Source organism: Macrobrachium nipponense, chromosome 1 (assembly GCF_015104395.2).
Source record: "Macrobrachium nipponense isolate FS-2020 chromosome 1, ASM1510439v2, whole genome shotgun sequence".
Classification (NCBI taxonomy): domain Eukaryota; kingdom Metazoa; phylum Arthropoda; class Malacostraca; order Decapoda; family Palaemonidae; genus Macrobrachium; species Macrobrachium nipponense.
Genome location: NC_087200.1, coordinates 186,107,655 through 186,128,393, shown reverse-complemented (window position 1 = coordinate 186,128,393; position 20,739 = coordinate 186,107,655). Strand labels below are relative to the sequence as shown.

The window sequence follows — 20,739 nt, the reverse complement described above, 5'->3', positions numbered from 1 at the left end:
ATTGGATGGCGTCCCTAGATCTTCAAGACGCATATTTCCACGTCCCGATTCACCATTCGTCAAGGAAGTACCTTCGTTTCATGTTCGAGGGAAGGATCTATCAGTTCAGGGCCCTGTGTTTCGGCCTTTCTACGGCTCCCCAAGTCTTTACAGACTTGATGAAAAATGTGTCAAAACACCTTCACATGAAAGGGATAAACGTCTCCCTATACCTGGACGACTGGCTCATCAGGGCCAGGTCTCAAAAGCAGTGTCTGGAGGACCTGTCAACAATCCTGGAATTGACAAAGACATTAGAATTAATCGTGAACCTCGAGAAATCTCAGATGGTCCCCAGCCAGAACGTAGTCTATCTGGGGATTCAGATGGATTCTTGGGGTTTTCGAGTATTTCCTTCTCAAGAGAGAGTAAGGAAAGGCTGTGCCACAGTATTGAACTTCTTAGAGAAAGAGCGTACTTCAGCGAGGGAATGGTTGAGCCTTCTGGGGACCCTTTCCTCGCTTGAACAGTTCTTTCCTCTAGGAAGACTACATCTCCGTCCGCTTCAGTTCTTCCTGAGAAGCAGTTGGAGTTGGAAGACAGGACAGCTCTCGGACACGTTTCCAATCTCATTAGAAGTAAAGCAACAATTAAGGTGGTGGTTGACCCCCTTAGAAGAAAACAAAGGAGTATCCTTAGAAGTACGGAACCCAAACCTGACATTGTTCTCAGACGCGTCGGAGACATGGTTGGGTGCGACTTTAGGGTCCAAAGAAGTGTCAGGCACCTGGTCGGAGAGCAGGTGTCATGGCACATAAATTGCAAGGAGCTCTTTGCGATTCACCTCGCGCTAAGGAGAGCTTCGAGCAGATAGTCAGAGACAAATAATACAGATAACTCCGACAATACGACCGCCTCTGGCTTATGTCAAGAAACAAGGAGGAACTCTCTCTCGCCTTATACGAACTGGCAAGAGATCTGCCGATTGGGCAAATCAAACAAAGGAACGTGGTTCTTCAACGAGATTTGTTCAAGGGGAGAGGAACGTTAGGAGAGCGGACAGACTGAGCAGGAGGTTCCAGGTCCTTCCTACAGAATGGACCCTCCACTCGGAAGTCTGTCAGACCCTTTGGTATCTTTGGGGAAACCGCAGATAGATCTATTCGCCGTGTTTCTCTCCAAAAGGATAGATACATTTTGCGCCCTGGTAGAAGATCCCAGGGCTTATGCAATAGAGCCGTTTCTCCTGGACTGGTCAGGGCTAGACGTGTACGCTTTTCCCCCATTCAAGATTCTGGGGGAAGTAGTCAGAAAGTTTGTGGCCTCGAAGGGAACCAGAATGACTCTGATAGCCCCATATTGGCCATCCCGAATTTGGTTCACGGAGGTGATTGAGTGGACAGTGGACTTCCCCAGATCTCTTCCAAACAGGATAGATCTGCTCAAACAACCCCACTTCGAGAGGTACCATCAAAATCTACCCGCTCTTGCTCTGACTACCTTTCGACTATCGAAAGACTTGTCAGAGCGAGAGGGTTTTCTCGCAAGGCGGCAAGCGCAATTGCTAGGCCCGCAGATCATCTACTAGCGAGTGTACCAATCGAAGTGGGGAAGTTTTCAGAACTGGTGCAGGTCGAAGAAGCTGTCCTCTTCCAATACCTCTGTAACCGAAATTGCGGATTTCCTTCGCCTTTTCCTGAGGGAAAAGTCGCATCTCTCTGTACCAACTATTAAGGGGTACAGAAGTATGCTTTCAGCAGTCTTCAGAAACAGGGGATTAGATTTAACGAATGATAAAGATTTGCACGATCTCATTCGCTCCTTTGAAACATCGAAGTCAGTAGAACCTAGGGTTCCAAGCTGGAACTTGGATGTGGTCTTGAAATTTCTGTCCTCCGAGAAGTTCGAACCACCTCATACGGCTTCATTCCGGGATATCACTAGAAAGTGTATATTTCTGCTATCTCTTGCTACGGCTAAAAGGGTCAGCGAGTTGCACGCCCTTGAGTCACGAGTTGGCTTCAAAGAAGATTCTGCAATTTGTTCATTCCAGACTCTTTTTCTTGCCAAAAATGAGAACCCTTCGAATCCCTGGCCCAGGAGCTTCGAGGTAAAAGGACTTACTAGCCTAGTGGGCAGAGAAATAGAAGATCAACTTTGTCCAGTTAGAGCACTGAAATTCTATCTTGGATAGAAAGAAGCAGTTGGGAGGTTCACAACATGGTCTATGGTTGCTCGGTGAAGGACCCCAAGAGACCTATGTCTAAAAATGCTTTGGCCTTCTTTGTTAGAAGTGTTCATTACCGAGGCTCATGAAGAAACTGCCCAGATGGACTACTTTTAATCTTAAGAGTAAGAGCTCATGAGGTAAGGGCAATCGCGACGTCTATTGCATTCCAAAGAAATATGTCACTTAAAAATATTTTGGATGCAACCTATTGGAGATGCAACTCAGTATTTGCATCTCATTACTTAAAAGATGTGCGAGTTACATATGAGAAATGTTTTTCTCTAGGTCCGTTTGTGTCATAACCCTCTTGTCGGATGTGTTCTTGTATTTCCTGTGCATGGAAGTGTCAGATGCCGCACTGGCGACCTTCACTTCTCTTCATTAGGAAATCGAGTGACAACTGACTTTTAGAGGGGTACAAAATTTTTTGGGGGGAATTTTGTATGTGTGATTATCGAGTTTTTGGTTGTTTGCTAAGAGGTTGGGGATGACTCTTGGCAATCTTAGAACTAACACGGGTTAGGATCGGGTGATTGGGATCGGTTGTGTGCTCCTTAAAGAAGGCGTGTTGTCATATAAGCGGATTAGCACCCATTGACAAATGCCAGTTAGGCTCTGCCGAGTAAGTGGATGAGACCCCATCGACAGACCCACAAGAACACTTGGCCGCAGATCACTATCTCGCTAAGGCTCTTGAGGTGAAGCAGACTCCTGGGCAGTAGCCACGAAGTCTTCCACCTAATAAGGTAGGAACCAAGGTCTATTAATACCTACAACATATGTTGTTTACCTGTCTAGTCAGTAAGTTAGCTGTCTCTTGCCCTCCACCAAAGGGTGTCAATCAGCTATGTATATATCTGACAGGTAAGTTGAATGTATGAAAATGATATTGTTATGATACAATAAAGTTTCATACATACTTACCTGGCAGATATATACGATTGAAGACCCACCCAGCCTCCCCCCAGGAGACAGGTGGAAGAGAGAACCTGATTAGAAAATGGGAATGGTTCCTAGTCCTGCCACCCAGAGCAGGGCGGTAGATCACCTGACCTACCTGTAGCGAGTGCCGCGAAATTTGTATTTCTGTCGAGGACGACGGAGTTGATAGCTATGTATATATCTGCCAGGTAAGTATGTATGAAACTTTATTGTATCATAACAATATCATATTTATGGTGCTTATTGTGCCATGTTTTGGTTTATGTGCCAGTAACCGGTTAATGGTAACTCTATTATCGCCACCTTATGGTGCCGATAACTGAAACTTGGCCCATTATGGCTCTATAAAAAGCCAATTTTATGGTAGTAGACAAGCGCCATAAAATCAGATCGCCATTAACCAAGTCGGCCATTAACCAAGTCGGCCATTAACTGGACTGCCTGTAGTAGGAATCCCGTAGAACCTTCTGCGCAGGATTCAGCGTCAGCGGCCTACATCCCTGGGGTCTTATGACCCCATCGAACGTACACTCAAGTTGTCGAGGATGGATCCAGGGGGAATGATCTCTGGAAGGACTGGATGGTCCTTTGCCAAGAGACTGGGACACCCCCGAGATACAGAGGACCTTTGTGGAGATTGTTGTGCCGATATGTAAGCATAATGATCTCAAGGAAGCAGCTGCCACCTCTTTTGTGGGAGATCGCCCCTCTCGCCTCAAATCTTTTTGGGGACCCAAGAGGCAACCCAGGGCTCTGAAGGGACATCTGTGGTCAGCCTTGGCTGACGGAGTGTTGGACCAGGTGAATATGTAATTTTGTATCAGGACAAGAGAATTCACTTTGGTCCAACCAATCAGAGAGACTGCTTCTTCCTCCTCTACCTCTGCCGACCAAGAAGGTGGACCCAGACCTGGTTCGCCTCGGTCCGGGTCTGTCACTGCAGCACCTGATGATCAAGAGTATTTCTCTCTCTCAGCAGGAGGCAGCGACGTTGGAAGCTACCACCATGGCTAGCTCTCCAAGCGTTCTCTTGGTTAGACCTAAGATCTTTCACAGTGTCTAAGGTCACTGCTTCCTCTGGGGCCATCATCCCAGGGGAAGACTTGGCTTTCGGGAGATTGTTTCAGTTTGGGGGTAGGGCTATTATGTACCTGCCTGGCCCACCAGACTGCTAACCTGTGGGCAAACTTGGTTTTCAAGAGGCATGACACTGTCCTCTCTTGAGTAACCAGGTCGCTTGGCTTGGAGTCAGTTTTGGCCTTACGAAACAGGCTTTTGCTGAGTTCTACCTCTTTCTTCAATAGAGAACAGGTTGATGCTGTGGTAGAAATGTGTCAGGATGACAATAAGGACCGGCTTGTTCACCAGGCAGTGGCAAAGGCATCTGTGCCTTCATATTCCACTGTGGCTAGACCTTCAAGTCTGGTTAACTCTCTCTCGGCCCCAAAGAAGTCCTCCGCTTCTAAGGGAGCCCAAGGAATGAGCCAGCCTTCTTCCTCTTCGAAGGGATGCTGTTATGCCCCTTTCAGCCAACCTTGCATTCAGGGAAAGGAGGTATTGGTAAGAAGAAGGGGAAATGCTAGGGTCAGCGTTCCCTTCCAGCTGCTGCCATTGGTGCGGGGTGCCCTGTTGAGCCATTGGGCAACTTGGCAGTGATACGGAGCAGAGACTTAGTAGTGGATGTCATTCATGAGGGTTATCTACTTCCCTTCAAGTCTCTGTCACCCTGCACCAACCACCCGGTCTGTCTTCCTTCCTATGTAGTGTGATCACCGAAACACCAACCACTCATAGAAGTGCAGAAGATGCTGAGCAGGGCACTGTAGGAGTCGTGTCGAACTGGTCTCCCGGGTTCTACAGCCAAGTCTTTCTTATAGAGACTTCAGAGGGTTGGAGACCAGACATAGACCTTTCTCCCCTAAACTAATTCGTTCGCCAGACTTGGTTCAAGATGGAGACAGCACATTCAGTGTTGGCCTCAATCACGGAGAACAACTTTGTGGTTACGGTGGATTTAAAGGATGCGTATTTCCAAATACCCATCCATCGGTCGTCCTGCAATTACCTCCCTCTGCTTCATCCTTAGGGGAACGGTCTACCAGTTCAAGGCACTATGCGCTGTGGACTCTTGACTGCTCCCCAGGTGTTCACAAGTGTTCAACCTGGTCTCGGCTTGGCCACATTCACACATGATAACGTCTTTTGAGATATATCTTGGTGATTGGTTGGTCCTGGCAAGCTCCTGCTCACAGTTGCTACAGGACAGGGATCACCTTCTCAAGTTTTGTCAGGATCTAGGGATCTTGATAAATCTGGAGAAGTCTGATCTCTATCCCAAGCAGAGGACATTGTACCTGGGCAAGCTGATAGACACGGTAGCAGAAAGGGTCTTCCCCTCGGACTCTTGTATCAGCAGGTTCAGAGAGGCAGTGCGGCTGTTCCTGTCAAGGCAGGAATAACCTACTCGGCTTTGGCAAGTCGTGATTGGTCACCTGTTGTCATTGGAGAAGCTGGTCCCTCAAGGGGTGCTTTCACCTTTGGTCTCTCCAATGGAGACAGGGAGTATTGGTCCATTGTTGTCATCTCTTTTAGTCATTCCTTCATATTATCTACTGCAGAAGGATCTCATTCCACAGTAGGAGATTGTAATTTTAGTAGAATGCAGTATGGAGCAGATTTCAGTAATTCACCATGATTTTGCCTCCATTTTCCTAACGCCTTAAACTACCAGAGACTGGTGCCCTGTGTTGAACATATTGTGACTAAACTATTCCATGGTGTTAATGACTTTCCTAAAGAACAAGTGGATGATTCAGTGGACATGCAGTATGTACTTTCCTCTAATAGATTTTCAGTGGTGCAAGTTCCTTCAATGCGTATGTGCAGGGAAGGTATTCCTGTTCAAGGCACTTTGTTTTTGGCTCATGCACACCCTCTCAAGTATTCACAAGGAATTTGTTGCCCCCAGGGGGATGATGTTGTCTTGTAAGAGCAAGAACTTTTTTACTGAATTGACAGGTTCAAGTTGGCTAACTCTGTCAACGGTATTCTGAAGGCCAAGGATCTGTTGCCTCATCTGGCTCAAGCTCTGTGCATGATGATTTTCAGTAGATTCCCAACTTGTGTTTGCAAGCTAAATCCTTGTGTAAAGAACTTCAGATTTGTATACGTATTAGGAAAAATACAAATTATGTACTTTAAAGTTTGCTATATCTAAAAAGTTATGATAGTTTTCAGTGCTGTTAGGATTTATGATAGTTTTTTTGTAGATGGAAATTTGATTTGAACATGTACTTATGAAATATGTATGGTCTGGCATTTCCATTGTGTGATTATTTTAATATACTATCTATCCTCAGTGTGAGGGGCTGGGTCAGTAAGGGGTTCAAGATGTTTTCAGCGCTGCGTAAGCTGACAGGCCGCGCTGATGGCCCCCTTACGCCCACATCACCTCCTGGCATGCAGGCCATGGCTGCTTCTCTGCAGAGACGGTTTGCTCGAGGTGTTCAGTACAATAGTAAGTTTTTGAACATTTTTTTTAATTTGAGATAAAAGTTTTACTTTAATCAGTGCAGAGTTACGTTGAATTTTTGTTTAGTCTCCAAGTACATATACTGATTGTCATTAGCAATTGCTCTTTTCAGAGATATTCATAAAATCAAATATATTTTTTTTTATTTTCTCGATTAATAATAAGATATACTCCCTTCCAACTTGATTATGATGTACAGTTGACCCCCATCTATCCACACTTCTGGATTCACAGACTCACTGATTTGCAGATTTCTAAATGAAAACGTACACATTATTTACAGAACATTTGCCTATTCGCTGTATTTGTCACTGAGAAATATTCACTAATTACAGTACTTTTATATTATTTTCATGACTAAATGCACTTTTCATGTATGACACTTACCTGGCAGGTATATATATAGCTATATTCTCTGTTCGCACTGGCAGAATTTTCAAAACTCGCGGCAACCGCTAGATCACTGGTAGTTCAGGTGATCGCCACCCCGCTCGGAATCATTCCCATTTTCGTCAGATTTTTTTCTGCCACTGAACCGGCAACATCGTTGTTGGCCTTCCCTGCTAGAATTCGAAACTCGTTAGCTGACTTCGCTGTACTTGGGGATGGTTTATTGGGTATCGTATTGGAAGTTGGATTGGCAATCGCGATTGGAAGTTATTATAATGTCTGATTCTGGTATAGTATTTCGAGTGTGTATGAAAGAAGGGTGCAAGGTGAGACTGCCAAAAGCTTCGGTAGACCCTCACACAGTAGAGAGGTTTTGTGTACTTGGGATAATAGATGTAATGAGTGTGAAAGTTTAAATGAGAAGGAGTGGAAGACTTTCACCAAATATGTTGAGAGACTTGAAAAGGATAGAGTAAGAAGATCGGTGTCTCGGAGTGAGAGGTCAGGTTCTTCTAGTAAGGCCTTGAATACTTCTGTTATTTCTCCCCCTTCTTCCCAAGTAGAAGTTGTTAATCCTTCTCCTCAGGTCTCTCCTGCGCCCGCTGCTGTTTCGAGGATACTAATATTGTGAAAGTGTTTGCCGCCCTTGGTTGCGTCAATGGGCGATCAGATTCAGCGTCTTACAGACAAAGTGGGGGTACAATTGAAAGTGTCAGTGTAGTGGAGGGGGCGGCTGATCGTCTCACTCGTGCTCCTAGACCTAGGCCTCTGCCAAGCTCCCAGACCCAAGGGAGAAGGCATGTCGACAGTCGAAGGGAGGCGAGAGGGGTTCCCATACGATCAGTTGTCCCTTCAGGCAGTCCTGTTGCGTCCCAGGCTGCAGCAGTGCGCCATAGGAAAGGCGACACTGGGAAGTGTTTTTCCTCTACAGATAGTGCTGCGTCAGGCAGGTATGGACGTTATGCGGAAGTTTCGCGTCCTCTGAAGAGGACGCATAGACCTACGTCTTCTCAAGAGAGTTACCCTCAAGAAAGGTGGAGTAGTCCCGAGATTTTCTCTTCTAGTGATGAGGAAAAAGAGGTGGGTTCCGATTAAAAGGAGGAGATCTTTAAGTCAAGACAAGACGCAAGACCTCATGTGTACGACGGTTCTCTGGATAGGAGCCCTCCTTCTGAATACGGAGCAGTCTCTCCGATATCTTCTCCTTATCGTAGAACTCAAGATCGAGTTTCTCGTTTTGAAGATCCTTCTCGTCCTCGTTCTCCGCTTGCTCAGACTTCCCGCCAGGAAGCAGAGACTAGGAACTTCCTTGAAGAGATGCAAGGAAGGTTAGCCGATTTGGTTAAATCGTGGGGAACATCGGAAACATCCTCCTACGAGGCGTAAGGACGCATCTCTCCCAGTCAAGTCGTCTAAGAGGACGCATGATGGTTTGCCTCCTTCTCGTCATGCTTCGGAGGACGCAAGTTACGGGAGCAGGACGCAGGACGCAAGTTACGAGAACAGGAAGCAGGACGCAAGTTTCCGGAGCAGGACGCAGGACGCAAGCTTCCGGAACAGGACGCAGGACGCAACCTCGGAGCTCAGAAGGACGCAGGACGCAGGCGGCAGGAGCCGGTTTCTTCCCGCGAGGTTGGAGAAGATTTTCTGCAGCAAGACCTGGGTTTACAGGACGTGTCTTCGGCAGAAGAGGAAATAGAAGACTTAGAATCTGAGGAAGAAAAAGAAGGTGAAGCACCTTCTTCAGACTATAAGAAATTGACGAATTGCCTTCTTTCACTTTTTGAAGGGGATTTTCAGCCTGCAGCTCCGACATCACCCCTTTCTCAATTCTCTAAGAATAAAACTCCGAAGAAGTTCCTCGTTTTTGAAGATGAAGTTTCGATTACGGCTAAGAAGGCTCTTCAAAGAATTGATACGTGGTTGAAGGAAAAGAGGGAAAGCGGGCAAGACTGTGTTCTCTTTCCCTCCTGCCAAATTGGCATCGAAGTCCAGGAATTTGGTATGCGACGGGGGAAAATCTCGGCCTGGGAGTTCCTGCCTCCTCCCAGGGGGATTTTTCCAACATTGTTGACAGTTCCCGCAGACATGCCTTGAATTCGGCCAAAGTGTGGTGGTCTCCATCAGAATTAGATCATCTCTTGAAAGGGATTTTCCGGACCTTCGAGGTTTTTAATTTTCTGGATTGGTCCTTGGGGGCTCTGGGACGAACAGTGGAAGATAATGAATCGACGGCTTCTCAACTCCCAAGCAGTATTATGTCCTGCATGGACAAAGCCTTAAGGGATGGCGCGAATGAATTAGCATCTCTTTTCACCGCAGGAGTTTTAAAGAAAAGGTCACTCCTATGCTCTTTTGCTGCTAAGGGCGTCTCTAACGCCCAGAAATCCGAATTGGTTTATTCCCCACTTTCGGATCAATTGTTTCCTGCGGATATTATCAAGGATATTTCGCTTTCCCTAACTCAGAAGGCGACGCAGGATCTGTTAACTTCCTCGGTAAGGAAATTTTTACCCAACAAGGTGGTTAAGAAGACCCCTAAGGAATCAAGGCAAACTAGTCAGCCCTTTCGAGGCAAGTCCTTTTCTCGTCCTGCCTTCAGAGCAAGAAGAGCTCCGTCCAAGAGGGGTTCGAAACCCAGTACTAAACAATGAACGACAAGTCCTTCAGACATCAGTAGGTGCCAGACTCCAGAAGTTTTGGGAGATTTGGCAAGAAAAGGGAGCAGATCCTTGGGTCGTCAAGATAGCCAAAGAAGGTTACAAGATCCCTTTTCTGAAGAGACCACCTCTTGCGACATCGCCAAGAGAGCTTGGAGCTCACTACAGCGATCCAGGGAAACAAGAAGCACTACAAGAACAAGTTCTTTCTATGCTCAAGAAAGGAGCAATAGAACCTGTTCTGGATCAACTTATCTCCGGGATTTTACAACCGGCTGTTTTTAGTAGCGAAATCCTTGGGGGGATGGAGACCGGTACTGGACGTAAGTCAACTCAATTTTTTTGTGGAGAAAACAAAATTTACGATGGAGACGACCGATTCAGTACTGGCAGCGGTACGTCCAGGGGACTGGATGGTCACCCCTGACCTTCAAGACACATATTTTCATTTTCTATCCCAATTCACATGCAGGATCCAGGAAGTACCTGAGATTTGTGATCCAGAACAGGGTCTTTCAGTTCAAAGCCCTCTGCTTTGGACTGTGCACAGCCCCACAAGTTTTTTACAAGAGTGATGGCGAGCGTGGCGAAGTGGCTACACATTCTAGAATAAGAGTGTCTCTATACCTGGACGATTGGCTCATAAGAGCCCAATCAAGAAAGCAATGTCTGGAGGACTTAGAAATGACGTTAACATTAACGAAAGAGTTAGGGTTGATGGTGAACTTAGAAAAGTCGAATATGACACCCAGTCAGGAGCTAGTTTATTTGGGGATTTTTGATCTCCTCAGTGACTTTTCGGGCCTTTTCGTCTCCCAACAGACAAGAGCAACGTGCATCCGGACAAAGTGCAAGCCTTTCTAGAGAAAGAACAATGTTCAGCACGAGAGTGGATGAGCTTTACTGGGGACACTCTCGTCCTGGAACGGTTCGTTTCTCTAGGAAGGCTTCACATGAGACCCCTACAAATATTTTTGAACCAAGTCTGGCCAAGAAAATCGCAACCAGATTCATTCCTGTATCGAATTCCTCGCAAGATCAAAGAGGAATTGCGGTGGTGGCTTAACTCCGGGGGAAGTTAGCGAAGGGAGCGTCTCTCCAGCAAAAAAGAACCCAGACCATGTATTGTTCTCAGACGCGTCGGACGCAGGCTGGGGAGCGACTCTCGGACATCAAGAAGTTTCAGGTCGTTGGAGCAAGGAGGAAGCAGCTTGGCATATAAACAGGAAGGAACTGATGGCGATTTTCTTGGCTTTGAAAGAGTTCAACGCGGTGATTCGCAACAAGGTGGTACAAGTCAACGCGGGACAATACCACAGCTCTGGCGTACATCCGCAAACAAAAAGGAGGGACACATTCAATCTCTCTTTGCAAGTTGGCGGAGGAGATCCTTCTTTGGGCAGAGAAGGAAAACGTAAGCCCTTCTCACCAGATTCATTCAAGGGGAGAAGAATGTGAGAGCGGACCTGTTGAGCAGGGAAGGTCAACTTCTATCAACAGAATGGACTCTTCATTTAGAAGTATGCCAGAGTCTGTGGAAATTATGGGGTCGCCCAGTGGTGGACTTGTTTGCGACAGCAATGACAAAGAGATTGACGACTTATTGCTCTCCAGTCCCAGACCGTCAAGCAGTCGCAGTAGACGCTTTTCTTCTAGATTGGACGGGGCTAGACGTCTACGGCCTTTCCCCGTTCAAGATATTAGGGAAGGTTTTGAAGAAATTCAGGGAGAGTCAGGGGACAAGAATGACTCTCATAGTCCTCCATCACTGGCCGGCCCGAGACGGTTTCACAGAGGTACTGGAATGCGGACAATAGATGTACCAAGGACACTTCCAGCAAGAGTAGATCTACTCAAACAGCCTCACTTCAACAGGTACCACAAGAACACCCTCGCTCTGGTCTGACTGCGTTCAGACTATCGAAAGACTTGTCAGAGCGAGGGGGTTTTCTAGAGAGGCGGCCAGAGCGGTGGCCGGAGCTAGAAGAGCCTCTACTATTAAGGTGTACCAGGCGAAGTGGGAAATCTTTCGCAAGTGGTGCAAGAGTCGGAAAATTTCTTCATCCAGTACCTCTGTGACCCAAATTGCCGACTTCCTTTTATACTTAAAGAAGGAAATAAAATTGTCAACTCAGACGATTAAAGGGTATCGGAGTATGTTGGGCTTCAGTATTATTTAGACATAGAGGTCTACATATTACAAATAATCTAGATCTAGAGACCTCATGAGGTCCTTTGCAACAAGGAAGGAGCCCCAATACAGAGCGCCTTCCTGGAATCTCGATGTGGTCCTGAAATTTTTAGGAACTAGTAAGTTCGAACCGATGGATCAAGCTTCGTTGAGAGATATCTCAAAAAAGACCATCTTTTTGGTGGCCTTGGCCACAGCTAAAAGGTGAGTGAGCTGCAAGCAATTAGCAAACATATTGGTTGGAAACATGACAAAGCGGTTTGCTCATTTCAGGAGGGGTTCTTGGCCAAGAACGAGAATCCAGCTCATCCATGGCCAAGGTCGTTTTGAAGTTATGGGTCTTTCAGCATCTAGTAGGACAGGAACAAGAGAGAGTTCTTCTTTGTCCCAGTAAGGGCATTGCGCTATTATTTGGAGAAAACCAGTAAGATTAGAGGAACTTCAGAATCACTGTGGTGCTCTGTGAAGGATCCTAGCAGAGCAATGACCAAAAATGCTATTGCCTTTTTCCTTAGGGAACTAAACTTAAAGAATCTCATATGTTATGCCAAGAAGAAAATTTCGGCATCCTTAAGGTTAAGGCGCACGAAGTGAGAGCAGTAGCTACTTCGTTGGCTTTTAAAAAGAATATGGGCCCTCAAAGATATCATTGAAACGACGTTTTGGAGGACTAATTCAGTGTTTGCAAGTCATTACCTTAGAAACGTCACAACGTTTGACAATTGTCAAACGTTGGGTCCATATGTATCCTCAGGAGCAGTATTGGGCAAAGGATTTTCCCCACCCCATAACTTACTAACATGCTAGGTATTTAAGAAGTGGTGTTGTTTTTACGGTTGTCTGAGAGGGTGATTTCCTCTGCAGTCTGTGAAGTGTAGTGTGTTAGGTTAGTTTTGTGTGTGGTTCAGGTGGTCTAACATTATCCTAGCATGAATGCCCGTGGTAAGAGAGGGCTAGGGTTTCCTGTCAACAAATTGGTCCCGTCCAGTTGTCAGACCCTTGTATTTAGCTTCATCAAACTAATAGGTCACGTCCTAGTTGGAAGCTACTAAGGTTTAGCAGGCTAAGAGGCAGGAATGCTGAAGTCAGCTACCTTAGCAGGTAAGGAATCTAAGAGTATTTTAAATTTTAAATTTTTAAAACTCTTACAATGTTGCTGTCTTTGACCCACCTCCAAATGTGTCAATCAGCTATATATATACCTGCCAGGTAAGTGTCATACATGAAAATGATGTTATTATGATATAACAAAGTTTCATGTAACTTACTTACCTGGCAGGTATATATAATTAAATTCCCACCCACCTCCCCTCAGGAGACAGGTTCAGAGAAAAATCTGACGAAAATGGGAATGATTCCGAGCACCAGCGCCACGGGCGCGGTGGCGATCACCTGAACTACCAGTGATCTAGCGGTTGCCGCGAGTTTTGAAAATTCTGCCAGTGCGAACAGAGAATATAGCTATATATATACCTGCCAGGTAAGTATACATGAAACTTTGTTATATCATAATAACATCATTTTTGTGATAAAACTTAAAATACTACTCAGGTATAAGCATTATTAGAAGTTTTTTTTGTGTTTGAACTAACAAAATGGGCAGTTCTAAATGTTTTAGAGTTTCAAGTATATCCAGATTTTAGCTATTCAGGAATCCTACCGGGAGTTGACTGTACATCTGTACATACTAGTTTGAATGTTGTTGATTAAAAGTCAAGCCAAGTGGTAGTTATTCAGATAAGGAAAAAGTACAGAATCTGTCTTGATATTTTTGTCTCCATTTTTACAGTGAAAATTGTTATCCGTGGAGATAGAAATGTAGGGAAGTCATGTCTTTTCAAACGTCTTCAGGGCCAACCCTTTTTTGAAGAATATGTACCAACAGAAGAAATACAGGTAAGTGGTAGTGCAGCTGTTCTTACAGTGCTTAGACAGGAGTGCATTTTGATCACTTATTTGTTCCTACAGAAATGCAAACCATCACCTTTTATAGAAGGGTCCCTTGAGGTTGTCTTGTGAGTTTTGTTTGAGTTTTTTTTTTCCCTCCATTTTTTCCCTATGTGGATCCCCACGGTTTAATACTTCTTTGTTAGCCTACTCTTCTTCCTTGCTGCCAGAGTCCTCTGTTCTTCCCCAAGTAGTGCACCCCATCCTGAGTGAGAGGTGGGTATTGCAAGAGGTGACTGCAAATTCTGGAAGGCAGCTATTAGAGCTGAAAGTAAGTCTAGTGTAGCCTCTTCTGCGTCTCCTGCAGATCCAGCTGTCAGTGTTTCTTCTCCTCCTGTAGCATTTCTCCAATCTTGAGTCCTCCTTCTCCTGCTCCTTTAACTCCTTTACCAGCTTCCCATGTAGTTTTGTCCAACATCATTGCCATCCTTGAGTCTAGGTTTGAGATAACGTTTGATGTTCCTACTAATACGATTATGGAGTTGGGTTTGTAAGTTAAGTCCTTTTGTAGAAAAGGCTAACAGTGCAGTGCTGAGTGTTAGTGCAGTGATTTCTACCCAGTTCTCCTAAACAAAGGTCCCAGTCCCACTCTCCCGCCTCGGGGAGAAGACATACCTGAGGTCCAAGGGAGACAGGTGGGGTTTGCCCACAAGCAGTGACTTCCTCCGTCGATCCTGTAGTGCGCCAGCAGGAGTCGACAGAAGACCGTTGGAAAGGTGTTACTTTCGGTGCTCCATTGTTGTCAATGGAGTCAAGTGATTCCTTTTCCGTGAGGCGTTGTAAGTGGCGTAGTTTGTCAGTTTCGCGTGCGACTGCAGGAGATTTCTCCTCTCCTCCTGTTAAGAAGTCAAAGGAAGTGGATCAGGGTCCATGTCCTTCTTGTAGTGTCGCGACTTCCACTTCTCCTCACAGTTGTATTTTGTCTTCAGACATCTCGGATTCTCAAGTAGGTCGTCTTATTTTGGCACCTTTAAAATGTTTGATGCTTGTACAGATTTTGAATGCAGCTTCGACTTCTCGTTTGACATTGTCATTGACGAATAGGAACCTTTGGTGTTGAATGTTTTGACTCATGCTACTTGTGTCACTTCGACTTTGGCTGCCGCTGAGTCGACCTCAACTCAGGATGACTCCAATCTGTTCCCTCTTTGTTGTCAGTTAGAGAAGTTGATGACTTTGTTAAAGGGGAATCAAGCTATCTCTAAGCCAGCGGAACCTCCTCTTTCTCCTGTGTTGTCAGAAGAGGAATAGCAGGAAGCAGACTCTATTCCGTCTTTGGCATATTCGAACCTATATCAGTATCTCTTGGAGATATATCCAGATTACTTTGTTGCGGCTGCTCCCAGGTCTCCTAACTTGATTTTTATGGTGATGAGGAAGCAAATGGATCCTCTGCTTCCTAGATTGGTTTTGTCTAAGGCTTCGTTGAAGCCTCTGCGTATTGTGGAAGACTGGTTAGCTAACAAGAGGGTGTTAGGGAAGGCTTCTTTCGTTTTAACACCTTCAAAACTCATCAACAAGAGATATCATTTTCATACATTCAACTTACCTGTCAGATATATACATAGCTATCGACTCCGTCGTCCCCGACAGAAATTCGAATTTCGCGGCACACGCTACAGGTAGGTCAGGTGATCTACCGGCCTGCCGCTGGGTGGCAGGACTAGGAACCATTCCCGTTTTCTAATCAGATTCTCTCTGTTGCTGGGAATGTAAACATATGTTTACTTTCCCTCCTGATTTGATTTTCGTGTTTCATCGCCATCGATCTTCTGGGCCGACTTTTACAGGGAAGTACTGGATCGGTGGTTCGGCATACGCTTTTAATAACTTTTTAATAACTTTTAATGAATTAACTTCAAAGTTTTCGAAGAATAGAGGATGTGTAACTACCGAAGTTTTCGGTAGACAATTACATAGTTTGCAAGAAAGGGAAATATAAATTTTTGTACATGAACTTTCCTGTCAGATATATACTTAGCTATACGTCTCTGACGTCACGACAGAATTCAAAACTCGCGGCACACGCGACAGGTAGGTCAGGTGATCTACCTTACCCGCCGCTGGGTGGCGGCTGTAAGAACCAATCTCCCTTTCCAGCCAGAATTTTTCTGTCGCCGGTGACGACTACACCTGTGGTTGTTACCTCCTGACAGCTTTATTCGATTCTCGTTGCCGTGGATTTATTTGGACTGACTTTCGGTGAAGTACCTGATCTTGTTGGCTTGGCATACGCATTTGTGGATTGTTTTTGGATATTGATTTGGATTTTTCTTTGATTTCGAGATGTCTGAGTTAGAGGTTAAGAAATCTTCTATTTGGGTGTGCTCTATGGATGAATGCAAGGTGAGACTACCGAAAGCTACGGTAGATCCTCACACACTTTGCTTTAAATGTAGAGAGGGAAAGAATGTTCTTTTGTTAACCCGTGTAGATGTGTGAGAAGTTGGATGAGGGTGAATGGAAGGCTCTTTCTTCCTACTTGAGGAAGTTAGAGAAAGACAGGGTGAGAAAGGCTTCGTCTAGGAGTTCTAGTAAGTCTCGTATTAGCGAGGTAGAAGAAAATCCTGTTGTAGCATTAGAACCTTCTCCAGTTTAAGCTCCTGCGCCCTGCATCGAACCTAAGGATACGACTACGGAAGTGGCAACCATGAGAGCCACGATCCTTAGCATGGAAAAGAAGATTCGTTCGTTGCAAGGTAAGAGTAGTGAAGGTGAATTGTGCAGTGACCCCAGTCGCAGTGGAGGGTGCGTCTGATCGGCTCCTTAATGCTTCCAGGCCTAGACCTCTTCCAGACTCCAGTCCCAGTGGAGGAGGAAAGTCAACAGCCGCAGGAAGGTTAGGGAGAACTCCCACCGATCAGGCGTCCCCTCGGTAGATCCTGATGTTCGTACCCAGGCTGCCCTTGTTCGCGCGAAGAAGGAGGTATTGTGCCAATGCTTCTCTTCTTCTTCCTCACCTTCGCCTAGAAGAGGATGGAGCGCCTCGGATTCTTCGCGACCGCTGAAGAGAGCCTGGAAGGCTCCTGGCGCCTTTCCTTCCAGCCCGGAAGTTTTTCCAGAAGAGCTGGAAGTAGAGATCAAGAAACCCAGGATGGAGCAGGAGTTCTCGCCTCATAGTAGGCTTAGAGCCTCTTCTCCGGTGGAGGATTTTGCAAGATCTCCAGCTCGAATTCTTGCTGGACTGCAAGCGCAGATTTCGGCGCTGGCGGGCTCCTTGGCAGGAGGAATGCGTCGGAAAGACGCCTCTCTCCCTGTCAAGAAGTCTAGGATTCCTTCGCCTGTGTTACCGTCTCAGAGTCGGTTTCTCTCTCCGTATCAGCGGATGGAAAGGAGGGCGCTCTTCCCTCGGCAGACGCTTGTCGTCTTCCAGGCGTCAATCGCCCAAGAAGCTTTCTCCTGGTGACTACATCTCTCCAGTAGGAAGGGATCTAGCGCCTAGAAGGCGTTCTCTAAAGACAGGCGTACAACCTCGTCTTCTCGCTCATTTCCGAAGATCCTTCATTCTCCGGATAAGAGAGCCTACTCTTGATGGATTCGTCAAGAGACAGGATCTCGCCTTTTGTTAGGCGCCTTGAGCCTAGTAGGCGCTACTTTCCCCAAGTAGACGCTCTCCCGCTCCCAAGCGCGGTTGCGGAGGATAGGTGCTTTTCTCCTTTTAGCCGCTCTGTTCAGGACAGGGAGACTACCTTTTGAAGAGACACACAAGTCTGGATCAAAGTTTGTGGAGCATGGTAGACGCCGGTCACCTAGTAGGCGACCTTCTCCAGGGCTTCGCTCTCCTGTAAGTAGGCGCCAAGAGCCTAGTAGGCGTTCTCCTCATGGTAGGCGCAACTCGCCTGGCAGCCGCTCTCCTTTGAACAGGCGCATGGGATCCTGTGAAGCGCCTTGAGCATAGTAGGCTCTCCTCTCCTAGCAGGCGCTCCCCTTTGGAAGCCCGGAATTCTAGGAGGTTAGGATTAAGGATCAAAGAGCACGCAACTCATCAGAGTAGAAGGACTCATTCGAGAGGAGCTCTCCAGAAACTTTGGCTTCCCCTGATAGGCGCCAGTCTGCTTCTAGACACTCTCTAGACACTCTCTAGACAGACGCACTTCTTTAGAGAAGGCTAACTGCCCTCGTAAAGAAGCATAGGGTTCTTCAGTGGATGAAGTTGAACCTTCAGAAGAGGATTTGGTGAAGGACTCGTCAGTTTCGTCATATAAGATCCTTACAGATCTCCTTCTTCAAGAGTTTGGAGACTCCCTGACTCCAGTCGCCTCCAATCTCCTCTCTTCTTTATTCTCGACTTCGAAGAAGACGAAAGTTTCCTCTTGTGTGAGGATGAAGCCAACCAATCTCAATGAAGAAGGTTTTGAGGGGTTTTGGTGATTGGCTGCTTTCTAAGGAAGAGAAAGGGAAGACTGTGTTTTCTTTCCCTCCTTCCAAGCTTACGGGCAGACTGGGGTTTTGGTACGAGTCTGGAGAACCCCTAGGCCTGGGTCTTCCTTCATCGGCGGATGCGGACTTCTCTTCTCTGGTAGATGCAGCACGACGCTCGGCTCTTTTGTCTGCTAAGACTACCTGGGCTATGAACGAGCTTGACCACCTGCTGAAGGAATGTTTAATTTAGAGTCTTGGAAGTCTTCAACTTCCTTGATTGGTCTTTGGGGGTCTTGGCTAAGAAGACTCAGAACCCGGATGCTATTTCGCCAGAAGATCTCAACAGTGTTTCTAACGTGCGATTGATAAAGCAGTTAGAGATGGATCGAGCGAAATAGAGCCTCCCTGTTTGGAGCAGGGATCCTTAAGAAGAGATCAGTCTTCTGCTCTTTTCTGACTAAGTCTGTTTCGCATGCCCAAAGAGCCTCTCTTCTGTATTCGCAGCTCTCGCCTCTGCTATTTCCGAAGAAGATAATACAGGACATCTCAGGATCTATCTCTGCGAAGGCTACTCAGGACATGCTCGCACAGTCGGCACGGAAGCTTAGGACCTCCTTCCAGACGAAGACGAAGAAGGAGACTCCAGCTAGACAGGAGCCCTTTCGAGGGGGCCCTCCTTCTAGAGCTCTACCTCGAGAGGTAATAGACCTTTCAAGAGAGGTAGATCCTTCTCACGCCTCTGCCAGAGCTTAAGAAGTAGGGAAGTAGTCCTCCAAACACCAGTAGGTGCCAGGCTTCTAAGATTCTCGGAAGCCTGGGCAAAGAGAGGACGCGGACAACTGGTCCCTCTCGATTATCCGGAAAGGATATCTGATTCCTTTACGGAAAGACCACCGTTGACAACGACTCCGAGGGAGTTGGTGGCCAGGTACAGGGATCCCATCATGAGCCTTGCTTTAACACAAGCAGTGGAACAAATGTTTCGAGAAAGAGGCTATAGAGCTAGTGAGCGACCCTTGCTCAGCGGGCTTTTACAAACCGCCTTTTTTCTAGTTCCAAAAGCCTCAGGAGGATGGAGACCGGTTCTGGATGTAAGCGCCCTGAATTTCTTTGTAGAAAAAGAGGAAGTTCGCCATGGAGACGACATCCTCAGTGTTGGCGGCCCTTCGGCCAGGGGACTGGATGGGTGTCCACCCTAGAATCTTCAGGACGCTTACTTCCATGTGCCTATCCATCCTTCTTCAAGGAAATACCTCAGGTTCATGATGGGAGGAAGGATATTCCAGTTCAGGGCTTTGTGCTTCGGCCTTTCAACAGCCCCTCAGGTCTTCACAGGCCTAATGAAAAAATGTAGCAAGATGGCTACATTTGGAGGGAGTCAGAGTGTCCCTTTACTTGGACGACTGGCTAATCAGAGCCTAAGTCGCAGAAAGAAAAGATGTTTGGAGGACCTACAAAAGACCCCTTTTCATGGCAAGTTCTCTGGGACTTTTGGTGAACTTTCAAAAGTCTCATGTTGATCCCCAGTCAAGATCGTATCTATCTGGGATTCGGATGGCTTCTCTAGATTTTCGGGCTTTTTTTTTCCGTCTCCAGAAAGGATAGCCCGAGGGTCCAGAGAAAGTCAAAGCCTTCCTAGAGAAAGAAGTATGCACAGCGAGGGAGTGGATGAGTTTGTTTGGGGACACTCTCCTCGTTGGAGCAATTCCTTTCTCTAGGAAGGTTGCACCTCAGACCTCTCCAGTTCTTTCTACATCGAAACTGGAGGTAGGTGTCGTTCGCAAAACCTAGAGTTCTCCTTCGAGATCTCAAGGGAAATCAAGAAGGACCTCTCTTGGTGGGCCAACCCTCTCAGGTTTGCAGAAGGGATGTCCCTTCACATTCCGAACCCCAACCAAGTGTTGTATTCCGACGCCTCGGAAACAGGTTGGGGAGCAACGCTGCGGCTCAAGAGAAGTGTCAGGCACCTGGAAGAAGGAACAGGTGTCCTGGCCACATCAACAAGAAGGAGCTGATGGCGGTTTGGCTAGCTTTGAAAGCTTTCGAGCCCCACGTCCTAGCTTCAGCAGTTACAGATCAACTCGGACAACACCACGGCCCTGGCTTACATCAGGAAGCAGGGGGGTGACTCACTCTTTCTCCCTGTACGAGACAGCAAAAGAACTTCTGCTTTGGGCAGAGCAAAGGAAGATTTGTCTCCTTACCAGGTTCGTACAGGGAGAAAAGAACGTCAGAGCAGACCTCCTAAGCAGGAGGAAAGATCAAGTCCTGCCTGCAGAGTGGACTCTTCACGAGGATGTTTGCCAGGACCTGTGGAAGCTTTGGGGCAAGCCTCATATAGACCTCTTCGCCACAGCCAAGAATGCGAGGATAGCCAACTACTGCTCTCCGATATCGGACCCGAGGGCAGTGTCGATAGACGCGTTTCTACTAGATTGGAAGGGTCTAGACATGTATGCTTTTCCTCCATTCAAGATACTGGGAGAGACACTAAAGAAATTTGCAG

General features: G+C 46.6%; 1 protein-coding gene across 1 annotated transcript in view; it reads left to right on the top strand.

The window, feature by feature from the left end:
- LOC135219033 (rab-like protein 6) overlaps nt 1-20,739 on the top strand; it is a 75,617-nt gene that overhangs the window by 15,200 nt on the left and 39,678 nt on the right. Inside the window, exons 2-3 of the mRNA XM_064255468.1 lie at nt 6,511-6,668; nt 13,714-13,820. Coding sequence (XP_064111538.1) covers nt 6,542-6,668; nt 13,714-13,820 — 234 coding nt within the window. The 5' untranslated portion in view covers nt 6,511-6,541. The remainder of the gene's footprint in view (nt 1-6,510; nt 6,669-13,713; nt 13,821-20,739) is intronic.